The sequence below is a fragment of the Limulus polyphemus genome, unplaced genomic scaffold (genome assembly GCF_000517525.1).
Source record: "Limulus polyphemus unplaced genomic scaffold, Limulus_polyphemus-2.1.2 Scaffold3798, whole genome shotgun sequence".
Classification (NCBI taxonomy): Eukaryota; Metazoa; Arthropoda; class Merostomata; order Xiphosura; family Limulidae; genus Limulus; species Limulus polyphemus.
Genome location: NW_013669408.1, coordinates 18,787 through 32,125, shown reverse-complemented (window position 1 = coordinate 32,125; position 13,339 = coordinate 18,787). Strand labels below are relative to the sequence as shown.

Below are 13,339 nucleotides of genomic sequence, written 5' to 3'. Positions count from 1 at the left end.
GTACATGATAGTTCTAGAAACGTTGCGTCATAGTAGTCACGTGACTCGCTGACGCAACAATACATTTACTGTATATTCAGCCACTTCTCGAAAGGTGGAAACACATACGCTGTTGTTTATTGTTTGTTTATTAGCACTGTGCTACATAATGGGCTATTTTTGCTCTCTCCACCGCGGAGAATCGAACCCAAGATTTTAGCGTTATAAATCGGATACTTATTACTGAACCCTAAGGGACATGCTGTGGTTGTGCTTATATAGCAATCTAATCCCTGTGTTTAAATCAGATGCGTGTATATTATAGTAACAGAGGATTATCCTAGATTTGTGTCAGAAAAAAGGGTGAGAGATGTGTTGGGAACTTTGCATAAAGTACAAGGTTTTGAAGAGCCGGCAAAGTAAACTGAGTAACAAACGCTATTATTATTGTAGTTTTAATGGAAATATTTCGGAATATCATAAGAGATCAACAATGTAAAGATTTACCTCATTTTTTTATTCATCGTTATTTTGAGACTACATTTTTGCAAATATATTATTAGTGAAGAATTCCTCATGGGTTCTTATTTTAACTCAACAACAACTTTTAGTTGGTTTGCAGAACTGTAGGTGGATAAAATTTTTTATTCTGAAGACAATTTGTTTCAGTATGGTTGAAGAATTACAAGTGGTTAAGTGTTCTAATTCTGAAAACATTAATTTGATATGACTATAATGGTGTTTTTATGGTAAATGTACAAGTACCAAATTATGCCTTTTTTTAAAAAAAGAAATACCACGAAATCAAATATTAGTTTAGACTGAATAATTTGTATTAATGATGTATTTGAGGAAACGGTAAATGAACATCATGAGTTTTGTGTTTGGAATTTACCCGTTATTTCTACTGATATTTCGTTTGAAGAATATTTTAACCACATAGATTTTACCAGAAAAGTGGGACAATACATTCTTAGCAAAAAAAACAAAAAAACAAACTAAATAAACTGTATCTAATTTCTATTACTTTGTTATTTATGCTGCTAGAGGGCGATACTGGCTCGAATCTAAGATGAACAATTAATTTGTAGTAATAACAAATTGTTTATACTCAACGTACGACTGACATTTATGTATAATGTTTTTAAAAGCGACATTAATATTTAAAAATATAGCTGAAAATATGAAAAACATTAAAATAGTTTAGGTAGAAAATCGTTATGTCATTTCCCTTGATCACAATTCTCAGTTGACCTAAATATAATTTTATTCTCTGATTGTGTCAGAACGGTAAATTAACGGATAGCCCAATGTGGTTTTGCTCTAAAACAAACATGTACCCTACTTTAGTAGTATTAGATATGCAGGCACTCCAGTGGCAAGTTTGTGGGCTTATAACGCTAAAATCGGAATTCAATACCTGTGGTGGGCACAGTATAGATAGCCCATTATGTAGTTTTGCGCTTAACGACAAACAATCAAAGCAGGTCCGTAAAGAAACTTAGTTCTTGTAACAACTATAAAACTGGACCATGTCAGAAATACAGGTGTTTGCGTCAATGTCATTTATGCTTGTTTGTTTTTAAACGGAAAAACACACAACAGGGTGCGGGTATCGAATCCAGATTTTTAGTGTTATAAACTTAAGCTATCGCTGAATCACCAGGAGGAGAAATTTATTCTAAGTTAGTTATTTCCTCATCTATAACAATATCAAACTGTAGTGGGTAACATATTTAATATTTTGACCTTGTTAGGCTGTTATATTCATAATATAATCCGTGTTACTTGATGAGAATGTATGTCTGATTTTTTCCAAAGAAATCTCATCCTTGAGGCAATCTTTAACCAGCAAAGTATATATTATTCTGTATCTAAAAAAAAGTACCAACTTTTGTTTTCAGTTGGAAAATCCATTCGCCGAAAAAATGACTAAATTTGTCGTTTCCACTGAATGTGGAATGCTTATCCTTCAAAAAGTACGTTTGAGCGAAACATTTCAACCTTTTCATTGTTTTCGTTGGTATGTACTTCAGTCTGTATATGAAAAGTGTAGGAGATATTTTTATGCAACTGTTTTTGTTTGTTGGAAATTTCAATAATGATCAACTATACATAAGAACAAAGACCGACAACTTGTGTTTGAAAGGCAATTTAATAACGAAGCCACAGAAATCTACACAGAAAATAATAAATATAACGGTAGGGAAGGCCGTTTATTAAATAAACATTGAAGATAAAATCTTTATATCCTTGAATTTTAGCTCTAAATGGTTGATATGACACATCCTGTAAAAAACTGGATTCATATTCCCACACAATACAGAAAATGGCTTACTGATAATGTTATAAAGCATCTATCTCAATATCTTCTGTCTTTAGTTACAAGAACATTTATTGTTGCTTTCTTTATTGTATTTTACAACTACTCGTGAATTACAAGAAAAAGAAAGAAAATCATCGCTGTCAGTTCTTACTAAAGACATTAGGCCTATTTTTAAAAGAAGATATGAAATTAGTACACCGGCTAAAAATCGTAAACAAGATCAAAAAGCTAATAAAACATACAATAAACTTTAAATTTTCTAACAAAGAGAGGGAGGATTAACTGCACTTTATATAAACGATTTGGATATGCTAATACAATATAGTATCACTAGTGCTCACCACAGATTATAACCGGGGCAATATGTTCAGCATCAGTATACTGGGATGACATTAAATTTCAAATTATCTAACAGTGCAATTCCGCCACGGGTAAACTTATATCTGGTGGTTTGTGTTACACTCTTTCAGAAGAAGGATATTCACCTTAAAGAGAGATAGTAAGAAGATGCAAAGGCCGGGGCAAACCAATTTCAGGGACGGCTATCTATGCTGTAACGAACTATAAGGGAAGATCAGAACACGTTCTCTTATGATCCGAAACTACGTAAACAGCAATCCATCACGTGCCGAACTGCCACTACTATTGCTGCAGTATTTAGTCCAATCATTAAGGAACCTCCTTTCATCCAGAAAGATCTTATCCTTGTAAAGAAACATGAACTGCTCTCCATATAACACTGAAGAGATAAAATTCAGAAAACTATACATAACATACCTTGCACGTGAGAGATGGATGAGTCCTGGGTGCACCTGAACGACTATGGCAAAAAAACAGGCAATTTGAAACTGATCACGAGGTGATAAGGACTTTCCAATATGATACAGAAAATGTAAGTAAATTTTCCTGTCGGGTTTATGATTGTTGCAGGTTTCTGATTTAGTAGGAAATATATACTTCACAAAGTTCACAGTAAAGAAATAGTGAAATCTATTGACTCTCAGAAAATGTATTGACACCAATTATTTGAGATGAATTTCCTGCAATGTATTCTAAGTACTGATGAGAGAAAGTAATAAAGAAGGTATATGGGTAGGGCTACACCAGGATAAAGAGCCAAGTCCTACCTAGATCTAGGTCCACAACAGCGATAGGATCCATGGAAAATGAAATCTGTGTTCATGTTATCCTGTTCTCCGTCATACAAGGGAAGCTACCCCTAGATTTCCCTGCATTAACTTGCTTAAACTAGTTTTAATATATTTGTTTTTGGATATTCACGCAAAGCTATTTAAGAGCTATCTTCTCTAGCCCACCATAACTTTGAATTGATAGACTAAAGGGAAGATAATAGGCCTAACATTTTAGATAAAAATTATGTAAACTGCAATTTTTTCTCCGCATTCCTTGTAATTTGTCCATTTCGGATTCCAAATCAAAGGTGTTTAAAAGTAGCATTTCAGACCTATCCTTTGCTTTCCACAAGTCATTGGAGATAAAAATATAGATCTGAAATGCTATTTTTATATAACTCTAATTTTAAATCCAATATGGATAAATTAAGAGTAAAAAAATTGTGAAAAAAAGCATCTGCCATCATCATCAAACTAAATCCATGTCCAGAGGAACAAACATCATTCTGTGATTGTACATAGAAAACTTTAAAGCTTTTATTGTTTTCAACTGTCTTAAATTTTAACAGAACGAGAAATAAGCGCCTCTTCATTCTGTGATTGTTGTGAAAAGCATTTTTAAAACTTACATTGTTTAAACTGTTAACTTTTAACAGAACGAGAAACAAGCGCCACTTCATACTGCGACTGTTGGCAGAAAAAATAAATATTGCATTGTTTTCAACTGCCTTAACTTTTAACATAACTATAACAGTTTTTATTACTTATATCTTTATATTAAATGGTTTTCACTCAATAGATACAAATTTTCAACAAATAAAGATAACTATACTGTTACTTACATCACAGACTATTATAATTCAATCAACCTTTTTGCTATATTGGTATCTTTGAGTTTTCATTTAAAGACAGGCGATTTCATTCGACCAAGCAAGATTTGCTGGTAAGGAGAAGAGTTACATGTTATTTTTTAAATGAAGATGCAAAGAGTACAGATGACGATGATGAATAAATATTCAAAAAAGAAACCTATACTCATAACAAACGAACAAAACTACAACTATAAGAAAAATGTAAGTAAACAATTTTTCCAGTATTATTATGAAACATTTGATGTAGGCTTAGAAAGCAGGCAGAAAATTCATTAAGATGGAGGAATAAAACAAGACAAGTTAGTCAAGAGCTAAAGTGAAGGTTTGTTAAAGACGGACTGTTAGAGGCTTATGAATGTTTTATATTCATTAGCACTTCCGAAAAGATGTGTACATTATTAGAAAATAAATCACTTGACATATACAAGGAAGATTTAGAGAACTGACCGGTACCGTGATTGGTTTGAACAAAAAAGCCATGAATTAAGGTCATATATGTTAATATGGAAACGTTATTCATTAAAACTGTAATAGAAACAATAACATAAACCATTCCAGAAGATATATATCTTCATTATATCATTGGTGGTGCTTACTGTTTAAAAATTAAGGTAAATCCGAATATAACTTATTTTTATTTGAAGCTCTACGAAAACGTAAAATGTCATTATTGAAATTAGACAAGTTTCAAAACCTTACAACTTAAAGTCAGAGCACTGAGCATGCGCTCACCATGTTGAATTTGATTATTTTACATTTTAACAGGAGTTAAGATGTTGCAGAGAATGTTGTAAAAACGTTAAACAAAATTTGTTTTGAGGTTTAAAAGATATATATATATATACATCTTTAAATTAAATGAAGTATATATAGTATTACTGTATCTAAAACTCTTCAGATATTTCTTTGGAGATTTAGTTTTCTAACCTAACTATGCTCACTTTTAGGGACAGGTAAAAATGGTATTAAATGTTTTGGCATCTGTACGCTTAACCAAAAAAATTTAAGTTTATCGGAAATTATATTTGTAAACACCAGTAGAAGATGCTAGTTAAGTTAAGGACTCATTGAGAACAGATATAACTTCACATCAATATCGTCATAAAGACTTCCTGAACATAATATGTAAAGTTTTTTTTTAAAAGGAACAATTGGAGAATTATTTTGGCATTTTAATTGTTGTAATGCAAACTGGAGTGTTCGACATGTATTAATAAGTATATTATCTTACATTTCTGCAATCTTTTTTCTGCAAGAGGTACATAAGCGAAACGTTGGGTGTAAAAAAATGTCTGTTTAATTGCACAATTATTTGAGCTGAGTTGAAAAAATATATTGAGTGGCGGTTTGTTGGAGCTTGAGCTTAACAAAATCAACATATAACTCACATTTTACGTATACTTCCTCCTTATAACTCCGAAGGATTTAGTTATTAAAACATCTCATATTCACCAATTGTGTAATTCGAAAAAAAAAAAAAACTCGAAGGAAAGTCAAAATGTAATGATATTGAATCTGAAGACCCATTTTAATTTACCATTTATTGAGAGGTTCAGGTCAGTAAGAATTGAAGGATATTGGACAAGACTATAGTCAGGACAGTCAGATGTTGAAACTTCAGACTTGCGAGTTTATGTAAATATGTTATCAAGACATTTCATCACGTTTGCCCAAATATTCATTCTACCTTACGAAAATAAATTAATTTAAGATATATTATTAACTAACACCAGAGGTGTCTTAATCATTCACTGTTCCCCTCTGTTGCTGTTTTTTTTTTGTTGTTGTTGTTAAAATAAAACCATTATTATATGATAAAAAGTGAGTGTATTAGACAAAAATCTACATTGTTGAAAATAAGTGTAAATACCGTAAAAAAAAGGTGACATCCTTTTGACGAAATAACCCCTTCTTCCACACCTATGCTTCCCATTGGTGTTATTTGGCAGTTGAAGACACAGGAAGCAAAGATAAGAATTGCACTGAAAATCACTCAGACGAGTACAAAGTTTGTTACTCGGATACGAAGAGCAACAATCAATTCTTGTTTACTGTAAACATTCGTTATTTGATGATTGATCCTCATTTTCTCACACTAGGCTCGAAACTGTGGTCATCCCCTTTAGAAATCAGCGTTTTATTGTTTTAGTCTGTACGTATGGTCAGTAAAGATCCTTTGTATTTTATTACAAAAAAAAGGATTAGAGTTCGTCCTAAAAAGTTGTATGGAGCGAAATATTTTGTCATGCCCAAGTCTTGACACAAAGTTGATTGTATGACGTTGCATGTTGCATGTAGATGTAAAGTCCTGACCAAAAAATATAAAAATACGTCTTTAGGTAGATAGTCAAAATGTTTCTGACCTGTGGTCAGTATAGATTATTTAGTCTCATTATAAAATCAAAGTTCGTCTTTACTTAATATTAGTCAGAGTAATGTATTAACCTATGGTTAGTTTAAGTAAAAACTATTTATTGTCCGAACTAAGCCTTTTTACTCCTCAACATACTCAAAAGAAACATTTACAATGACTAACCTTATTAAAGTTTGACATTTCCAGTTTGGGTAATTAAGAATCTCAGCGTTTTCCATATGTACATCTTTTACATAGAACTCTCTCCGATATCTTGTCTTATATGGCACGTGAAACTTCCAATAAATTTCCGACACTCCATTGCAACAATATCTTTTGTACTTCTTAAATCATTTCTGAGAGTTTGTGAGAAGGAGTAAAATGGACAACAGCAACATGCGTAAGTCAATTAAATTTGCATATTTTTAGACTTTTGCATTCTTAAAAAACAAAAACTATGAAACATGGATGCGAATATTAGACGTTTTCAGCCTTGATGACGAGCTGCGAAACTTAGTTGAAAGCATTAATCGTTTTTAGTCCTATTGACGAACTGTTAAACTTGGTTGACTGGGTTGAAAGCATTATTCGTTTTCAGTCCTGATGACGAAGTGTTAAATTTGGTTGACTGGGTTGAAAGCGTTATTCGTTTTCAGTCCTGATGACGAAGTGTTAAATTTGGTTGACTGGGTTGAAAGCGTTATTCGTTTTCAGTCCTGATGACGAAGTGTTAAATTTGGTTGACTGGGTTGAAAGCGTTATTCGTTTTCAGTCCTGATGACGAAGTGTTAAATTTGGTTGACTGGGTTGAAAGCGTTAATCGTTTTCAGTTCTGATGACAACTGTGAAACTTGAATGTAAGTGTCAGTCGGTTTCAGCCCTGATGACGAACTGTAGCAATTAGATACAAGTGTTAATCGTTTTTAGCCCAGATGTTTAGTGCTACTAGTGTTTGAAATCATGAGGGCGGAATATAATTCGTTGTTTGGTGTTTTTGATTTTAAACAAGGTTTTTGCTCTTTATTGCCCCCGGGACGTTTGCTGAATCAAAAGATATCCACCCATGTCTTCCGTTCACTAAGTTTTCAATGCTCCTTAAGTCACCGCAGGAACTCTCGGACATTTGTGATATCAAGGAAGAAGATGGTATGTGGGAAGCAGTGCCACCAAAGGCGGATAGCGGAGAAGGTGTCCCATTTAGTGACGTCAGGGAGTACGGTACAAAGCGATGTTCCCTTAATCGGCTTCCCAAGTCCACTAAACCAGTGTAGCCATGCGTCAAGGACCGGGTTTGTAACGCTGAACCCGAGTTCGGGGGGAAGAATAGTTGAGAAAACATACTTGGGGGATATAGGTAAGGTAGTATACGAGGGTAGGCAAGGTCTGCACCAACGGGCAGGCTTTGGTTAATTGAATGAGGAGCATCAAAGGTTACGTATCCAGTGTTAATATCGGATGAAGAAACAGACTCCCAGGGGCAACCTTTCTTCCTCGGCACTTGGTTCTTCTCGGTTGTGACTTTGGCATCGGGACTAGCAAGATATAAGTTACGACATTTGTTTACTGGACCGAGTTCTTCTTGTGTTGACACTTTTTCAACGCACTCTTCTACAACATATAAAATATAACTTTAACGGCAACATAAAATGAAATTAATATCTTGTATCTAATCTGAAAAAATGAAAATTTTTCGGTATTAATTTTAAGAACTTATGAGTGAGAGCAAATAAGAATATGTTGCAATATGTGAACCACAATAAATCTTCCATATCCAGTGCCGATGAAGCCTGATACCAGGGCTCATCAGACCGACTGGGATACAACAGACATATTAATTGTTAAGCGCATTATATATATATATATATCACCATCATCAATTTCATGAACAACGACTATTATGGTTGGAACCAGATTAAGTAAGTGAAGTGTAATTATTATTAAGCTTATTTAAGTTATTTTCTACTTATATTTTTAAGGTAAGGATTAATATCACAATATTATTATTTATTTTATATTTAACATCGATTATTTGTATTCATGTATTTATGTTTAAGAACAGCTCCAAGAGTGCAAATGTTCGTCTTTTCTCAGAATTACATACAGAGGTAATGTATGGCATCGTTTTCTCTACACAGAACAATGGTTTAAAATGATAAAACACTGAAGAATAATCGTTTTTACAATATACTTCACAATGATATTGTACTTAAAACAAGGCTAAGCCTTGATTTGTAAATACGCTGTCATTTATTACAAGGACACGTGTTCTTTCAGTTAATTCATGAAATTATAAGTTTAAAAAATACAGATTTTTTATTTAGACAAAACTCTAAACTCTTTCCACATTACCTACCGTTTGAGTGGCTCTCTGAAATTGGTTTGTGGTCAACAACGCTATCTACATCAATTCTGTCATCATCATGGGTGAATTCGTCTACCAAATCTACGTCTAAGCTCTCCTTGTTCTGGTTATCTGAGTCCTTTGATGTGGCCTCCAAAACAGATGTGTGAGAGGACTGTGATTTCAGAAGTAAGCAATGGCGCCTAAAAATGAAGACAGGTGTATGTTAGAAGAAACTTTTCAAGTTAAAGAAAATAAATTACGAATTTCATAAGAAAAATGTCAAGAAAGTTCTTTAACTGAAACGAAAAAATAATAGACTTTGGACACTTTCTGCGGTTGTTTTGTGATGAAGCTTCTGTCCCAGTCCATTCAGTCAGTTGGCAAAGAGGGTGTGCACGTTCCAAATTTCTCCGGAAAGGGATGATCTTCATGGGTCAAACTCGGGTGTAAAATGCCGTGGATATTTATACAAAGATGGTGATGAATCACCACCTTTAATTCAAAAAGTTTCATCATTACCTAAACAGAGAAGCAGCCACAGACACGTATTACAAATTCATTATGCATTCACGTTATTTGAAATTAAGAAGTGTCACCAAACAATTATTTCAATGTATTCATTGTAATGCATGTGTGGTAAAGGCAACCTTACTGAAGCTAGTGTGATATCAAAATTCTTGTTTCGTGTCTGACTAGATATATCATAAATAATAAATATTAAATTTATGTGATTAACAACATTCTAATTATTATTTCAGTGTTATGTGCGTGTTTTGTTGCAAAGCCACATCCGGCTATCTGCTGTGCCCAACGAGGGGAATCGAGCCCCTGATATTAACGTCGTAAATCCGGGACTTACCGCTATTACACCGGGGAGAGGACTATTTCAGTGTTATTAATTATGAAGTTTGTAATGCTATAGATCCTGTTAATAAATGCCAATAAATAAAATATTTTTCAACAAATGTAACTGTCCTCCAGTGGCTCAGTGGCAAGTCTGAAGATTTATAACGCTAAAAGCCTTATTTCGATATCCGTTGGTGGGCACAGTACATACAGCCCCTTGTAAAGTTTTGTGTTTAACAACAAACCAAGCAAATGTAATTAACCATGAAGTCAATGTACTACTAATCACAAAATATACATGGATAGATATAGGGGTTCAAATACTTAACTCTTTACATAGGAAGTATATAAAATCCTACAAGTCACCAGGTAGTTATAAAATGAACAACTCTCTATACAGGAAGTCATTACTTAAAAATTAGTAACCTGTGGGCCTACGGCCTACATTTAAAGGGACGCTACAATGCAAAATTGATGCTGGAACTACTATTTTGCACTTTTTTCAGTTTAATGATCATTGCCGCTATAATGCAAATAGCATTTTTTAACCAAGTTACGAGCGGTAATTAGTAAACCTACTTACTTACTTGCTCTAATGTAAATCAATGGCAAATTTGGGGTCCGCTTTCGGGGATTCCCGTAAAAGTATTTTCGCAAAATACCCGGGTTCCTTAAGGGATTGGGTGAAAAGTTTTACCTTTGTGCAAATCTCGGGGCCGAGACGATTCGTTTGGCACCACTTAGAAGTTGGTGAATCCAGGAGTTTAGGAGAAGGGGTTTTCGGGAAATCCCCGGGTTCTCCAAAGAGTGGGGTGAACATTTTTACCTTTTTTCAAGTCTCAGGACAGAGCTGATTCGTTTGGTACCACTTACCAGCGGTTTAGGAGGAGTTACGTGATATACGCAGACATTGAATCCTATTTTATGTATTTGTGGAACAAGCATATGTACGTCCTAAAAGAAGGGGAGTGAATGGCCCAGGGCATCTGTGTTCTTGTTGAAACTTTCAAAGAAAAAGGCAAACGTCTTAACGTCAACTTTCTCGTCCCAGTCTGCTTGTTTAGACATTTTATAAATTGTTGACAGATTTCATTTTTAAGTTGGTAAGAAATACCCCAGTCTGTTTGTTTAGACATTTTATAACCATTGTTGACAGATTTCAGTTTCATGTTAGTAAGAATGGTTTCCTGTCTATTTTTGAGAACCTTTGTGAATTCATATTGATAAATCAAACTAACACATGTTTTGAGCGAAGATATTCTAAAAGTAGTTGGTAATTATGTATTTTATAGTTCTAAGCCAGGTGAAGACCGTGACAACCTTGGAAATGTTTTAATGGGTAGTCTTCATTACAACGATGTGTACAATAAATAATAAACACTTTTACACTGAACTAAATACTGAAATTATAAATTTCCAAATTTGATTTAATTGTTTGTTTTTAAGCACAAAGCTGCGTTGTGCCTACTGTGTATATCGAACTCTGATTTTTAGCTTATCGCTGAACCATTGGAGGGTGTCCGAAATTTGAAAAAAGAGGATATTTATGCTGTCGTAAATTAGGCCTAAATGAATCAGTGTTTTTTTCGCTGTCTACAAAGTGAGTTGCAACGTCATTCATGCATGACAATAGCCTTGACAGTCAGGCAACATTGATGCAATTTATTGATAAACTTTTCAAGACAACATTTAAAATGTTTCATACGACATATTGAGTTGTCGGCCAACTCATTATAGGTGGTTTGTTTGTTTGTAATTAAGCACAAAGCTACACAATGGGCTATCTGTGCTCTGCCCACCACGGGTGTCGAAACCCGGATTCTAGCGTTGTAAGTCCGCAGACATACCGCATTCTAGATGGAGAGGATAGAATAATATTAAAGTAGGAAAGAAGACCTACCCACTAACATTTACAAACAAGTATATCTTCAGTTCTGATTTCAGTGAAATAAAGTTTTCATCATGCACTTACGATAGCTCAATAGTTAGACGATAATTTTCTTATCATTAAGTGTTACCGTGATGTAATATTTTTTTCTATAGGGCATGCCTGTTGGTTAGAACATTCGACTTGCAATATGCGGGTGGCAAATTCGAATCCCGTCATCGAACATTCTCGCCCTTTCAACCGTGGGGGCGTTATAATGTAACAGTCAATCTCACTATTCGTTGGTAAAGAGTAGCCCAAAAGTAAGCGGTAGGTGGTGTTGACTAGCTGCCTTCCCTCTAGTCTATAACTTGAAAATTAGGGACAGTTAGCGAAGATAGCCCTCGAGTAGCTTTGCGCGAATTTCAAAACAACCAAAAAAAACACATTTAATAACAAACTATGTTTCTGATTCGTCCATTCCATGATTTTTTTAATATGTCGTCAGATCATGACTAACACAACAAGTATGAGCCATTGTACATGATTATATAATATTTTAAACAGTTGGTAGAACCAGGGTATCAGTGCGCAACGTAAATAAATCACTGATCATCCTAATAGCACCGCATAACTAGCTAGCCTCGATTTGAGATTGTTTATAAGGGCCCTGTAATGAGTCATGAGTTGAAAAACTTTGGGAATCCAACGTTACGAGACAAGATAGGCCTAGCTGGACTTATATGCCCTTAGAAAAGCGTGTTTATAGCAATCACACAAACAAACAACCGCATTAAATAATGACAATAAAAACTTGTTAAGACTTTTTTTGTGTATGTACTTACTTTTTTTCTCTCTTTGCGCCTCCAGTATCCCGAAATCCTTTGGCAAAGGGGTTGTTGTCGATTTTTAGCTGTGTTATCTGATTGTGGAAAATCAGTACAAATTATTTCTAATAGAAAAATACAGCATCTCAACAAGAAGTGTGAAAATATAAAACAAACAATTTTAATAGATACACTTATTCTCATTATAAACGCAATAATTCAGAAAGCATTTTCTCAACACCTAAACTGCTCCTCAGCTGTGCAGCGTTTCACTTAGACATTTATTCTAATTAGTCTGGGGCTAGTAATACCTAAACTGCTCCTCAGCTGTGTAATGTTTCACTTGGACGTTTATTCTAATTACTCTGGGGCTAGTAATACCTAAACTGCTCCTCAGCTGTGTAATGTTTCACTTGGACGTTTATTCTAATTACTCTGGGGCTAGTAATACCTAAACTGCTCCTCAGCTGTGTAATGTTTCACTTGGACGTTTATTCTAATTACTCCAAGGTGCCGACGAAGTTGATGGATTAATAGAGTTACTTTGGTAAAGTGCTGTTCGAAACCTGGTATCTACCATATAGTGGAGGTACTTCAGTAAATTGCAGTGCGAAACCTTTTAACTTAATGCCCGGTAAGGACCTTTTGGTAAGGTGAAATTTTGTGAAATCTGGTAACTAATGTTCACTAGAAGTACTATGATAAGGTGTTGTGCGAAACTAATGTCAACTAGAGGCACTATAATAAGGTGTTGTGCGAAACTAATGTCAACTAGAGGCACTATAATAAGGT

General features: G+C 34.2%; 1 protein-coding gene across 1 annotated transcript in view; it reads right to left on the bottom strand.

The window, feature by feature from the left end:
• Nucleotides 1-13,339, bottom strand: part of LOC106470061 — a gene marked incomplete at its 5' end in the record, with an annotated part of 30,037 nt that overhangs the window by 2,420 nt on the left and 14,278 nt on the right. The window contains 3 exons of the mRNA XM_013930585.2: nt 8,005-8,271; nt 9,017-9,207; nt 12,566-12,642. Of these exons, the coding sequence (XP_013786039.2) occupies nt 8,005-8,271; nt 9,017-9,207; nt 12,566-12,642 (535 nt within the window). The remainder of the gene's footprint in view (nt 1-8,004; nt 8,272-9,016; nt 9,208-12,565; nt 12,643-13,339) is intronic.